The sequence below is a fragment of the Trichoderma virens genome (genome assembly GCF_000170995.1).
Source record: "Trichoderma virens Gv29-8 chromosome Unknown TRIVIscaffold_90, whole genome shotgun sequence".
Classification (NCBI taxonomy): Eukaryota; Fungi; Ascomycota; class Sordariomycetes; order Hypocreales; family Hypocreaceae; genus Trichoderma; species Trichoderma virens.
The window spans coordinates 1,009,382-1,022,704 of NW_014013659.1; the positions used below are offsets into that span (position 1 = coordinate 1,009,382).

Below are 13,323 nucleotides of genomic sequence, written 5' to 3' on the forward strand. Positions count from 1 at the left end.
AGCGCTGACTGTAGACTTCAAAGTCGACGTCCAGTTTGATATCCGTGATATGTGAGACTGGGGGATCAGGATCTGCGATCTCATGTTTGTTAGTTTCCACTACTAAGCAGCTTCGGCAGTGAGAGAGGAGCTTCATGTCGGAAAGCTTCACCGAGAATGATCTAAAACGAATGCCCAAAATAACAACAAAGGGATACGGCAGGAGCATTGTGTATCCACCCTCGCAGCAGGCAAGCGCCTAGAGTCGAGCATCCCTGGCAAAAGCACAGTCCCGGCCTGAAGCCATCATAGCTACTAGGCCGACCAGCCGGAGGGCCGAGAAGCTGATGCGTACATAACCTCGGGCCAGCTTTTGAATGTTTGACTCCACCCTGCAAGTCCTGAATGACAGGAGCCTGAACGCGGCAAGCTTTGTGGGCTGATGGAGAACGAGATCTGCTTAAAGCCGGTCAAGCTGTATCTGACACTCCATGGTTAGCTGTCGTATGTACCAGGATACCCTCGGATGCTCATAGTATCTACGATTTCAGCCCAATGCCTGCCGATGGAAACGCCTTCAAAGCTAGCATCGAGAGTAAGACAAGTCCGTACCCTCCGGGGATGCTCTAAGTGTAGTAGTAGTACGAGTCTTGTGTTTACTCTTCTATTCTTAGTAGCGCTGGGGGTGGCGGATAGTCGGTTGGTTGAAATAGAAAGACAGATGGACAGACAGACTGCAGGCCATTGATTCTCTCAGGACATGCATATCGAACGATTCCTCCTCCGCACTACTCCGTACATGCCGCCATTGCGCGATCCCCACCACGGCACAAGAAGAAGGGACGACAATTTCAGCCGCTCGTATCCTAGTTGTGGGATAAATGCAGCTGTGGTACGCAAGGAACTGCGCTGGGATGCATGATGAGCTGGCAGCAAGCTTTGTCCTCTCTCTCGCACCCACGTCCGCTCATTCTCTTTTCTTACGTAGTAATATTGGCCTGTTGATACTACCCTCCACCGTAGAGATGCCAGAGAACACCGACGTGGCTTGGCATTGCTACTGCGTAGCTGGGAGCTAGCAATCCATCATTGATCAAAACGAGGTGAGCGAGATAGCATCTTCGAGGCTTTTGCTAGTCCGCCGGTATTCGTACGCGTACGCCTTGATTAATCGTACTTCTTCTTCACTTTTGCCTTGTCCTCCCACCACCAGCGATCCAGTGAAGTGAGAAAACAAAGAGAGATCCACTGCGGGTCACGATCTTGGGAAGCAAAGCCCACATAGCCCGCCCATTTCGCCCATCGTAAAGCCCCGATACCCCGGCATAGTAGCTGAAAAGTCGTGGCACCAGTATCGTTCATGGGTCCTTTGTAGTACTCGTATACGACGAGCGTATGCATAAGTGTCTTCCGTACGCAGAGCCAGACGCGACGGGCACCTGAGCCTAGAGTTAATCACAAAGTTAACCGGCCCCCGGAGCTAAAAGGGTAAGCAATGTCGGGTCCTGAGAAGGATTGGGAGAGGAGAGGCTGAGAGGTCTAGAACCCTCCCTGCAGGTAGGGTCGGAAACGCTCAACCAAGTGCCCGTCCAGTCATCTTGCGCTCTGACTTACACGCTCCCACCTTCATTTCGAACGCTTTAAGTCATGCATTAGAAGTACTTCATTTGTTTATGCCAGCTGTGAGGGTGCCTATTCCAGCGTTACCTTGCTCTAGTACTTGGCAGGATATGCATGGATCGGGACATCAGGGTGGTATGTGGCTGGCAGGTAATAATAATAAATGAGAAGCACCGTTTAGTTGTACCATTTTCGGCAAGTCTCGGGCACTCTGTTGTCTTGGTAGCGTATCCATACTTGGCTGAGAGCAGCTATATCGTAAGGTTTTCAGATGCTCACGATGCTGACATTGGGTAGTATCAAAAGGGTAGCATTAACCAGCCGAGGACGAGGACCCTTCGCACATTCTGCCCTGCACTGGTTCGGGCAATCTGATATGTGCCAGGCACGGAGTGAACTGCAGCCTAACGTGTGCATGCATATTCAGCCATAAGCACTCTGGCGTTTCCACATTCTTTTTACTCAACAGAGTTGCATTCAGCCAGCCTCAGTTCAGGCATCCCGACACTCCCGTCCTGGCCTGGTCAAAGTGACAGGCCGCTCTGTTCTGTCCAACACTATTTCCTCCCTTGCAGGACAGCAATATGGACAACAAAGCAGCTAGACGGGACATCGGCACTGGCCTTGGCAGTGTGCTTTGTTCAAAGCGTTGGTGTACTAGTTTTCCGTTTCTTGATGTCAGCCCACGGCAGCTTGCAACGCTACTGACAAGGGCGGCGTGGCACATCTTTTTCGGGATCAAGGGAGGGAAGGCAACAGGGGAACCTCTCAACCCGATCTGGTGGACTTCGGAGAGCAAGACCCCTGCGGCCTGAATCGCAATGCCGCGGGTGGTGGGTGGATGGCATCCTAGAGAGATTGTGGAGGCTGGTCCAGTTTAGATGTTCAGCCATCGTATAGTCCGTAAAGGGCAACTGTAGGCATTGACAATGCGTATATAAGTCCTCAGCCCCTCGCCCTCATGTCACTCGGGATCTCGTTCATCACCAGCAACCGGCTGTCTCAACATCCTAAATAAGGAGTGATTGACTCACACCAGCTTATCGTGTCTCAGACCTACCCCGATATTATCACAATGGCCTTCTCCCGGTCCCTCGTGGCCGCGGTTGCCACGCTCTCGCTTGTGAAGTCCACTCAGGCATGGAATGTGGAGCTGCCGCCTTGCTTGGATGAGTTCCAGCCCTTTATCGCCTCTGGTTGTTACCAAGATGGCAACCCTGGCAGCCCTCAAGCTCTCATCTTCCGCTCATCTTTGCCCTCTGACAACATGACTGTTGAGCAGTGCGTTGCTGACTGCAAAGGTATGTTTGCTGTCGCCTTGGAGCTTGATAATAAACTAACCTTGAACTTTCTTAGGCAATGGCTTCCGCTATGCTGGCCTCGAGTATTATGGCGTCTGCTTCTGCGGCAACACTGTGGATGGTCCTCAGGTTGATGACTCTCAGTGTACCTTCCCTTGCAACGGCGACAAGTCCGAGACATGCGGAGGAAACAATCTCCTCTCTGTCTGGCAAGACCCAACATTCCCCACCAAGGACGTCACCATCGGTGACTACAAGGCTTCTGGTTGCTACACTGACAACTCGCAACTGGGTCGTACCCTTTCCTGGTCCGCTGATGTTGATTCGTCTACTTTCACCACCGAGAGCTGTTTGACTGCCTGTGAGAAAGAAGGTTTCCCGTTGGCCGGTACTGAGTTTGGAGGTGAATGCTGGTGCGGCAATGTTCTTGCAAATAACACTGCCAAGGTAGATGACTCGCAATGCAACTTTGCTTGCAACGGAAACCCATCGGAAACGTGCGGTGGAAGCGGCCTCTTGAACCTGTACATCGCCACAGATCTGGAGTCCCTGGAGCCCTGCGGTTGGCATCCTCCTCCTCCCAGCTCCACGACTTCCACAACCTCCACAACTTCCACATCTTCCACGCCTCCTCCTCCTCCCACCACCACCACCACCACCACGACTACCACCACGAGCACCAGCACCACAACCACCAGCTCTGTGTGCACAGCTACCGTCACCACTCCTCCCACTTGCGAGTACAAGTGTGGCAAGTGGTGCTTCCCACCTCTGCCCGATTGGGGTAATGAAAAGGACTGCTTGAAGGCCTATGCTACTTGTGCTGCCAGCACCGCTTCTTGCTTCATTCACGCTGGGTTCCCCGATGTTCTCCAGTGCTTCAACTTTGGCGAATGGTGTGGCAACATTCAAAAGTACTGCGGCTCGACATGCAAGTACGGCAAGTGCTCCAAGGGCGATTGTTGGAGCCACTACCCCGGTCAGGGCGGCAGTCCCCCCAAGACGACTACTACTGTCGTTCCTTGCACCACGACATCCAAGCCTCCGGCTACCACGACAACACCTTCCACCTGCCCTCCTCCTCCTACCAACATTTGCACGCAGCCCACCAACTCCAAGTACGGATACGGCCCAGGCAAGCCTGTCGGTGGAATCGCTCTGCCCATTGTTAGCTGCAATGACATCTATAGCGACTGGCGAAACAACCCCTTCAAGCTGTATATTGACCAGAACAGCCGCAACTGCCCCTCATACCCCCCTCCAAAATGCAGCAACGCTTGCGCCGATGCCTGCAAGGAGCAGTACAACCAGTGCACAAACGTATACCAGAAGGGCTGCCAGGATGGCTCCAGCGGCCGATGGAAGCGTAACGAGGAGGTCAAGCGCCTGCTTGGCATCAGCCAGTTCACCCAGAACTGGGGTTTCGGCGACAACACTCCTTCCAATGCGGCCAAGAAGTGCCAGGCCCAGTATTCAGACTGCTTGGCTGTCAACAAAAATGTCAACCCCAAGCAGCAGTGCAAGACCTGGGGCTGTTAAAGGAGTATTTCCTTGGATAGAAAGCCTGGCGAGGCATGGTGTGTATTGGAAATGGAATAATGGGATTCGGATTTGGGTTTTGGGACAGAGACGATAGCGCCGTCGGTAATGGCAATTGCCTGATGCTGTAGATATCCTGCCCTCTTGAGCTTCTCTGTGGAAGATCGGAGGTTGAATTGAAAAATATTTGGAAATTAAATTATTCTTCGTGATACAGCCGTGATAGTGGTGGAGTACAGAGCGGGTGTTTCGTCCAACATCTACTCGGAATGGCAACAGCAGAGTGAATGACTGAATGACTTTTTGTCCCACGTTGGATGATTGGTCTTGGGCATCTTTTTTCACGTGCCGCGGACAGAAGTGTGTCGTCATCAAGGGCGGAAAGTAGCATGACCAGAAGAGCATTCGTTCTTGCGGTTTGTGTTTTGTTGGGATGCCGAGAACGACAGTCGTATTTGCCCCCAATTTCACAAGAAGATTGTATCAGATAATCCAATTCGTTGATAGAAAATGATAAGCCCATATTATGCTACTATATCTAGCGGACTTTGGGGGCATTGGCTGTATTTAAATGAAGACATCTATGCCTGAGACATTCGTCGTGCTGTCATACATACACCACCAAGGGTCACCGCCCGAAGCAGAACAACTCTAGACGAATCATTGGATTGTAGCCTACGAGGGGATTTTCACAGCTATAGTTTCCCTAAGTACATGTAATGTTGTTCTCCAGCAAAGAATACCAGCTCTTTGCCAATATTGTTCATTTCAACTTCGATGACCTATTACAGGTACCTAGGTACTGAATAACACTTCAAACCTACATCTACCCTACATCTGAATAGTTCGCTTGTTGTCTTCACCGTCTTATCGCGTCGCTTCTCTCTCGCTCCCTCGCATGACATCGCTTCCAGGTTTCCATTTACCCCATTATAAAAGATCCCACAAACGGCGAATCACGCTCCCCTTTCGCCCATGCGGCCGTAAATCCGATCCATGCATTTGCGGATATCAAGCGCAATAACTTGCAGCAAACCCCCGTATCCAGAAGTAAGCGACCGCCAAATCCCGCAACAGTGCAACGCCAGTTCTATTAGCACGCGGCTTGGCCCTTTATCACCGAGTTAAAAGCCTTGGTCAATGTCTCATAAGCAGAGAGAGAGGCGGGTTTGCTGATGTAGCCGCACGACTCGCCAAGAAGTTGCTGCAGTGCTCCGTCAGGTACCGGCAGTAGTGGGACGGACGGAGCAATTGTCAGCTAGGGACGGGTCCAACCACAGCGGCAGTGCTTATACACCAAATTTCGCACTACTGGCTTTGTCTAGGACGGGCTGTCTTTTCCAACTGAAGCCAGCAGGACTGAGTCCTTGATTATTCATTCATCTCCAGTGCCGGTCAGCCTGGTTTTCTGGGTCACTCTCTTTCCGCCTTTCTTACTCTTCACTCTCTTTAATAACCTCCTTCGTTTTGTTCATTCCCCCACGTATAGCCACAACTGGCAAGACCAAATATGGACAGTGTATCCGGATTGCTGGCCACGCTTGGCGTGGATGACCTGTCACCGGCCGAGTGGTGCCAGGTCTTCTTCATTGTCAGTGCAGGTTGCGTTTTCATGATCCAAGTGCTCCCGGATGATATGCGTAGCGCCCTGATGGACTACGGTGCCAGGAGGGCGAAGCCCAGCCAGGCTTCCGCGGAGAAGACCAAGGCTCAGGCGCCCAGCCAAGGATTTTTTGACGTCCTGACAAGCTACGGCCAGCTACCTCATTCGTGGTTCATACATTTCTACATAGCATCCGTGCTATGGTCAATATTCTGGGGCTGGCAATTCATGTCCAAGGGGTCGTTGATGCGGACGATGGCCGAGATGCAGCACCGGAGTCAATCACCCGAGGTTGACCTTACTGGGACACTGGTGGCGTGGCTATTGATGAGCTACCAGGGAGTAAGGAGGCTGTTTGAGTGTATTTTTGTCACCAAGCCTGGATCATCTCCCATGTGGTTTGTCCACTGGGTTCTTGGGTTGGCCTATTACACGGCGACGGGTGTCTCTGTCTGGATTCATGGCTCACGTTTGTCTTCCTCCTAGTGGCTTGGGCTATACTCGAAATAGTCGACATGGAAGTGACACTGACGGGCCATTACAGGAGCAATTCTTCAATCGTGGGAGTCCCCGCAGCCTATTCACTTTACGCCACAAATCATAATCGGGGCGGCAGTCTTTGGGTTTGCCGGCGCTCAGCAAAACCACTGCCACAGTCACCTGGCAGGACTCAAGAAATATACGCTTCCAAACGAGGGCTGGTTCAAGTACTTGATTTGCCCCCACTACACATTCGAGTGCATACTCTACTTGAGCCTTGCCGTCGTTGCGGCGCCAGCAGGATGTATGGTGAACAGATCTGTCCTGTGCGCGTTGGTCTTCGTCCTGACAAATCTCGGCGCGACGGCATATGGCACAAAAGCTTGGTATGCCGACAAGTTTGGGGCGGGCAAGTTGGCGGGGAAATGGACCATGATCCCCTTTGTATTCTAGACTATTACTTGGCTCCTCGAGCATGGAACACGCTCTTTATCGCTTGTTGAAAAGACCTAGTTTAGCTCCGACTTTGGAAACCTTGAGGACGTCGCGGTACGTGAGGCTGGTGCGGGTCTGCCTCGGGTTTCGACCGCTGGCAAACGCCTCGGTGTCTCGAAGTAAGGTCCAGTTCACTATCGTATCGGCGGATAGGTCAAGGTCCTCCTTAATGTCGGATATGCCATGCAGATAGTCTGTGTAGAGATTGGCTGTAGTGATGAGAAGACTACGAGGTTCTTGGATAATGCGCCAGGCAGGCTCGGGATCAAGGGCGCCGTCCTCTTTGCTGCGGTATAGGTTCAGACAGAGGCTTGCGCCGAGGCTGACAGTGCACACGACGGGCCAGTACGCAGCGCCATCCTAGGGTGGATGAGCATTTCGAAGCTGCCAAGGATCATCTACTGTGTCATAATACTTAACTTATGCGGCATGATGCCGACGCCAGGAGGATATTCGTTGATGAGGACATGATTCGGTCGCTGGTGGGGGCTCTCGGCGAAGATGTGTCTGACACTCTCACCATCGCCGTCATCGGCGAGTGGGATGGACAATAAGCGCGATACTACGGGTGTTTCGAGCCATGAAGGCAGCGGTGCATCGAGGAGCTTGTTCTGGACGAGATCGGATGGCCAAGTCTGCAGACGTCGATGCGTGAGCTGCTTCCATCGCGGACGTGGAGCAGCGGCGATCTGAGCGCGGCGTCATCAGCGAGGCTGCACGACGGCCGTCATGGCGGCAACACAACACGCACTTTGTCAAGAATCAGGCGCTCCTCTTCCTCGCTGATAAAATTCGGCACATAATAGGCAGTCGACGGGAGCGAGGGGATTCTGGCGGCTTCGAGAGACGAGGGAAGCCACGCGTCGTCGATGCCTCGGGCTGCCATGATAGGCAGGACTCGGGCAAGCAGATGTCGAGGAGGAGAAGCTGCCTTGAGCTGCGCCAAGAACTCCCCCAATGAGCGAGACAGCCCGTTCGGATGAGAGTCGCGAGGGGATGGATTGGGAGAAGATCGAATCGAATGGTTGTAAGAGGGGACGATGGGGTGATGAGCCAGCGAATAGCCGTATCGAGTTAGGGGGGCTGCAGCGCCTGTTTGCTCCCTCGCAGCAGAACGGGTGCCGCTTAGGGTTAGCCGGGCAAATTAGGCCTATGTAGGTGTAGGTTGTGCAAAGTTGAGTCAATCAATTGCACGAATGTTGTTTATCGGCGTGCAGCGTTTGGCGGCGCGTTGAGCCGCCGGTCAGTCAGACGCAGCCAGGCTGTGCCGTGCTACTTATCTGGTGCATCGCTGCTTGGTTGATGGGATGCGCGCTGCAGGTCGCACAGGCGAGAGAGACAAAAAAGAAGAAACAAAAAAAGGCGCATCCATTGCAGCACGGCACAGCGCGGTCGGATGCGTGCATGCGTGAATGCGTGAATGCGTGAAAACACTCTGGGTGGGCAAGGATGCCGTCTCTCTCGTTTTCCTCTGTCTTCCTCTGTCTTGCTGTCCATCTTGACGAGGCGAGACCGCCCGTATTTCAAGCCAGACAACCCGAGGCGCCTCCCAGGACTGCCGATGCCGCCTGCAGCCGTGATTGGCGGGCGGCGGGGCCCGCTGCAGCACCAATGCCTGAGGCCCTTTTGGGGGCTTTAGAGGCTTGAGAGGGTGGCAACGCGGGATGGCAATGATGGTAGCTAGGCTTGCTGGACAGGGCTCGACAGGGTTTGTTTAGGCTGCGACTCCGCTGTTTCGGCCGCACAACTGCACCGCGAAGGCGCTGCGCCGGCTGGAGCGGCTTGGGGCGGCAGCCAATCAGCGTGCCGCAGCGTAGCCTGGCGCTGCTGGCTGAGTTTCGCACCAAGTCCCGTTTTCAGGCTCTTAGACTGGTGGTGTGTTGTCTGCCTTCCATGCTAGCAGCAGCACTACTACTACTATGTATGTACTTGTATGCAAAGATACTGTAAGCATCATGAGTTCCGTGTTGCGTTCGCTGTTGCTCGTGCGTGTACTAGCTGCGCTGTCTGCCTTAGCCTGCTTCTTGGCTCGGCACGCGCAGGCGCTCCGTAGTCGACCTGGCCCTCTGCCGGCTCGTACGAGCACGCATTACCAGCGGCGGTAGCAGTACCTGGCGCTGCTGCGGTTGCTGGCAGCACCACGTCGATGCGTGTACATGATCCGCTACCAGGCGCGACCGCCCCCCAGCTCCCAGCCCCCGGCAGTTTCGTGCTATTTTCCCAGCTCTGAAGCCCGCTAAGTGCTCCGTACTCCGTGCCCTGGGCAGCACTACGGTGAGCACGCTTCGATTGAAGATTGAACTCTAGTCTTTCTGTTCTCTTGACAACCGACCGGGAAAAAAAAGCATCGACTCATTCCCACGCCGCCTGTTTTCGCCGCCCCCCCCATCGGCCTCATCGTAGCAGACATAATTCCTCTCCCTCCTTCACATTGTTTATCCCCAGGCGGCCGCATCCGTGCCGGCATAAAGGGCTTCGCCACTTTGCCAGCTGCTGTCGTGCCTAAAATCCCCCGGCTGTCCAATCCATCTCCGCAAGAGGCCATTGCCAGCAGCTGTGACGTGGCGGTCGACGTGACCAGATCAATCGGCCTCTTGCCCGGCTCGCACGCTGCCGAGACTCGTTTCATCTCCATGATGGTGGTAGCCGCTGGCAATTCTCGAAGATAAATGTCATGGACGCGCAGAATGCTGCCGAGTCCGACACGCCCAAGCATGCTGGCGCTTCCCCTCAGCAGCAAAACAAACACGAGCGCCCGCGACGAGGCTCTGGCTCCGACTCGGATCCGAAACCGCGTTCATCTCTGAGGGCCTCGTCGCCCTCCAGGGAGCCCAAGTTGAAGACGAGGGAGTCGTCGTCGCTGTCGTCGTCCACGGCCGCCCGAATCGACGACGTTCCTGGTGCCGACCGCGACTCAGACGCCGAGACGATTGTCCTGCCTGGCAAGGATGGCCATTCGCCCTCCAAGGTTCGAAAGGTGAGGCAGGAGGACAGGAGCGAGAGTGACGCAGACTCGGCCAGAGGCAACGGCCAGCCAGCCGCCAGTAGCCAGGGCGACAAGAATGCAGCTGGCAGCCGGCCCGTCGAGGGTGTCAAGAAACGGCTGCCGGGCCCTGTCGACAAGGACCGCCAGCCTCGCAGCAAGGACGGCGCCTCGAGCGGCCTGAGTTCTGCCCCGACATCGCCTCCCCACAATCACAGCCAGCACCGTCAACAGCTCCCGCTCCCATCTCACCGCCGTCGGCGATCTGACGCCGTGGCTGCAGCATCACCGTCAGACTCTGAGGGCACCCACGCCAAGCCCGTCTCTTCCTCCCTACGTGACAAGCTCAAGCCTGGGGAGCGTCTGCTGCCTCATAAGCGAAAAGCCCCCCCCAAGGCCGAGTCCGACGACGAAGCTGACCAGCGAAAGGCTCGCCGCCAGCGAACCACGAGCGTCACGCTCGACACCGGGCGGACGCTCAAGGAGCCCAAGTTGACCTCGAAGCAGCCTCATCATGACCCGAGGGTTCGGACTCGTTCCATCTCGCCACATCCTCGACAGCATCGTAGAAGCGTATCAACACAGTTACCTGCTCATCATCTTTCCAGCAGCCTCAAGAAGAAGCGTTTACCCCCTCCCCTGCATTCTGCTGACTACCACTCCGACGAATCCTCGGCCAGCGGGAGCCCCCATCCTCGTAGCTCCAAGCTGCGAGGCCTTGCGACCCCCACGGTGCCCGAGTCCCATGCTTCGCCCGTGAAGATGGCGCCTCACAAAAAGCACCTGGATGCACATGGCCAGACGTTACTTGCCAGAGCCTGCGCACGTGGCGAATACGACAGTGCAAAGAGGAGACTGACCGACCGACCTGAAGACCTGAATGTGGCTGATTACGCCGGGAACACGCCTCTGCAAATCGCCGCAATTAATGGTTGCGAAGATATCGTCAAGCTCCTTATCGACGCTGGCTGCAACCTGGACTGTGTCAACTACGATAAGGACACGCCCTTGCTGGATGCGGTCGATAATGGCCACGTTGGCGTCGTAAAGCTTCTTTTGGACGCTGGCGTCAATCCACGAAAGGCTAATGTGAATGGGGAGGAGCCCATTGATAGAGTTACGGAGGATACCGAAAATGGTGACGAAATCCGCGCATTGCTTTTGGCAGCAAAGAAGCGCCAGGGCGAAAGACGCCGGACTTCTGAAGACCGTCACTCTCATGACTACCACGACGCAAGAGACTCTCATGCCCCCGACAGCCCTCGTCGCTCTCCAGCCGCAACAATGTCGACAAGTCGAAGATCAGGGACCGTTCGGTCTACCAAGACGAGAAATGACCTACTCTACATGCCTCTGGACGACAAAACGCTACGGCAGGCTGCTGGGCGTGGTGATGAGGAAACCGTAGCGCGCATCTTGCAAGTTAAGGAAGGCTTCGACGATCCCGAATCCATGGTGGCTGCCGCGAGAGGAGGTCATGACCTGGTCATCCAGCTCCTGCTGGGCCTGGGTGGTGCCAGTGCGGATCCTCCTCCAGTCAAAACTTTACAGGCCGAATTTGCAACCCCGATGCTTGCAGCCATCGGTCAGGAAAACATCAAGGTTGTCGAGCTGCTATTAGAACAGCAAAATTTCGATCCAACGCGAAAAATCAAAGGGGAAACCTATTATGAGATTGCCCGTCGTCGACAGGGATCCAACTGGAAAGAAGAAGAGCACATGTTGAAAAACGCGTACGACGACTATAGGCGGACGCACAAGGACTCTGCCAGGGCGAAATCGCCTGCTCGGAGAGAGAGGGAGAGAGAGAGGGAGGAGAAGCGGGCTAAAAGGGAAGATGCTAAAGAAGACTCGAGACCGCTTAAACGAAGCGCTGCTAGTCCCTCTCGAGAGCCGAAGAAACCCTCAGCTCCCAAGACGGACGCCCCCAGGGAGAAACGAAGGTCGGACTCCTTCACCGGCCATGGTGGCGACGATAATTCTCAAAAGAGGGGGCCCGGGCGGCCACGGAAAGAAGACAACAAGGCTTCAAACACTTCAGATCGCGAAGCATCCCCTGCGCCTACCCACAAAGTACCCAAACCGAAACGCACCGAGTCAGATGCCACTGGTGTCTCGTCTGAAGGAGAGGCCGTGAAGCCGAGAAGAAAGCTGATATCCAAAGGCGAATTGCGAGACGAGCGGGAAAGGCAAAAACGTGGCAGCTTGGCGTCCACCGGTTCGTCTGGTGCCAAGGAGCCGTCCAGCCCCAGCGAGCCAAGGCATGAAGAAAGCGTAGACAAGCCCAAATTATCCGAGAAGTATCACGACAGAACAAAGGCTTTGAAACGCGATGAGTCGAGAGATCGCCTCTCGGTATCGGGAGACGGTGTCTCAAAACGACATCGAAATAGTATTACTCCGGATCGACCGAGCGACATTGACAAGGACGAAGGGCCGATAAAGCGTCGGCGACTGGAGGGTGAGAACCAGGAGAAGCGATCCCTACCAAAGCGACCGGTCTCTGAAGAAGCCAAACCCCGCAAAGCTAGTATATCTCGGGACAACTCTTCCAAATCTTCAGCTCTCTTGCCTCGAAAGCATCGCGAGGATGATCCAAAGAGCAATCACGATGAGCGGGATCCCAAGCGAAAAGACTCCGGCCGAAATACGTCTAGTGAAAAGTCGATACGAGTCAAGCAAGAAGATGACGATGTCGAAATGCTAGATGCAGACCATGTCAAGGAGCAGGCAGCACCTCGCGATCGCAGAAGTCGAGAAAACGAGGAAGAACAAGCCAAGAAGAAGGAGGCAGCCGAGAAAGAAGACGCCATGAAAGAAGAGGAGCGACGCCGTGCCAAACATGAGGAGAGGAAGAAACGAGAGGCAGAAGAGGCTCGCCAACGAGAGGAAGAGAGCAAGAAGCGAAAGGAGCAGGAAGAACGAGATCGGAAGAAGCGAGAAGAGGATGAGGCGCGCAACAAGCTTCGTGAGAAGGCTGAGCGTGAACGGCGCGAGGCTGAGGAGGCTGCGGTTCGTCGGCGTGAAGATGAAAACCGCCGCTTAGAGGAAGAAAAGAAGAAGCAAGAACAGGAGGAGAAGAAGAGGAGAGAAGAGGAGAGGAAGAGGAAGGAAGAGGAAAAGAGGAGAGAGGAGGAAAAGAAGAAGAAGGAAGAAGAGGAAGAACAGAGGCTACGTGAGGAGGAAGAACGGATTCACAAAGAACAAGAACGCAAGGCTGCTGAAGAGGCTCGACAACTACGTGAGCAAGAAGAACGTAGGGAGCGCGAACGCCAAGAGCGTGCCCAGCGGGAGGAAATCGAGCGAAAACGAGCCGCTAGAGA

The 13,323-nt window shown here is 54.7% G+C and overlaps 3 protein-coding genes across 3 annotated transcripts; 2 read left to right on the forward strand and 1 right to left on the reverse strand.

The window, feature by feature from the left end:
* Positions 1-2,680: 2,680 nt before the first annotated feature.
* TRIVIDRAFT_1900 (uncharacterized protein) lies at positions 2,681-4,433 on the forward strand (the record flags this gene model as incomplete). Its single annotated transcript, XM_014095072.1, has 2 exons — positions 2,681-2,900; positions 2,956-4,433. Coding segments are annotated over 2 exons (1,698 nt in total), but the record flags the coding sequence as incomplete, so codon positions are not given.
* A 1,516-nt stretch (positions 4,434-5,949) lies between these two features.
* Positions 5,950-6,975, forward strand: TRIVIDRAFT_40433 (uncharacterized protein; the record flags this gene model as incomplete). The annotated part of the gene is made up of 2 exons (XM_014095387.1): positions 5,950-6,511; positions 6,587-6,975. The coding sequence occupies 2 exons, from the start codon at positions 5,950-5,952 to the stop codon at positions 6,973-6,975; spliced, it is 951 nt and encodes a 316-aa protein (XP_013950862.1).
* Positions 6,976-7,011: 36 nt separating this feature from the next.
* TRIVIDRAFT_195562 (uncharacterized protein) lies at positions 7,012-7,903 on the reverse strand (the record flags this gene model as incomplete). The annotated part of the gene is made up of 3 exons (XM_014095388.1): positions 7,012-7,303; positions 7,438-7,706; positions 7,769-7,903. 3 exons carry the CDS (start codon positions 7,901-7,903, stop codon positions 7,012-7,014), a joined length of 696 nt encoding a protein of 231 aa, XP_013950863.1.
* Between the last annotated feature and the right edge of the window lie 5,420 nt (positions 7,904-13,323).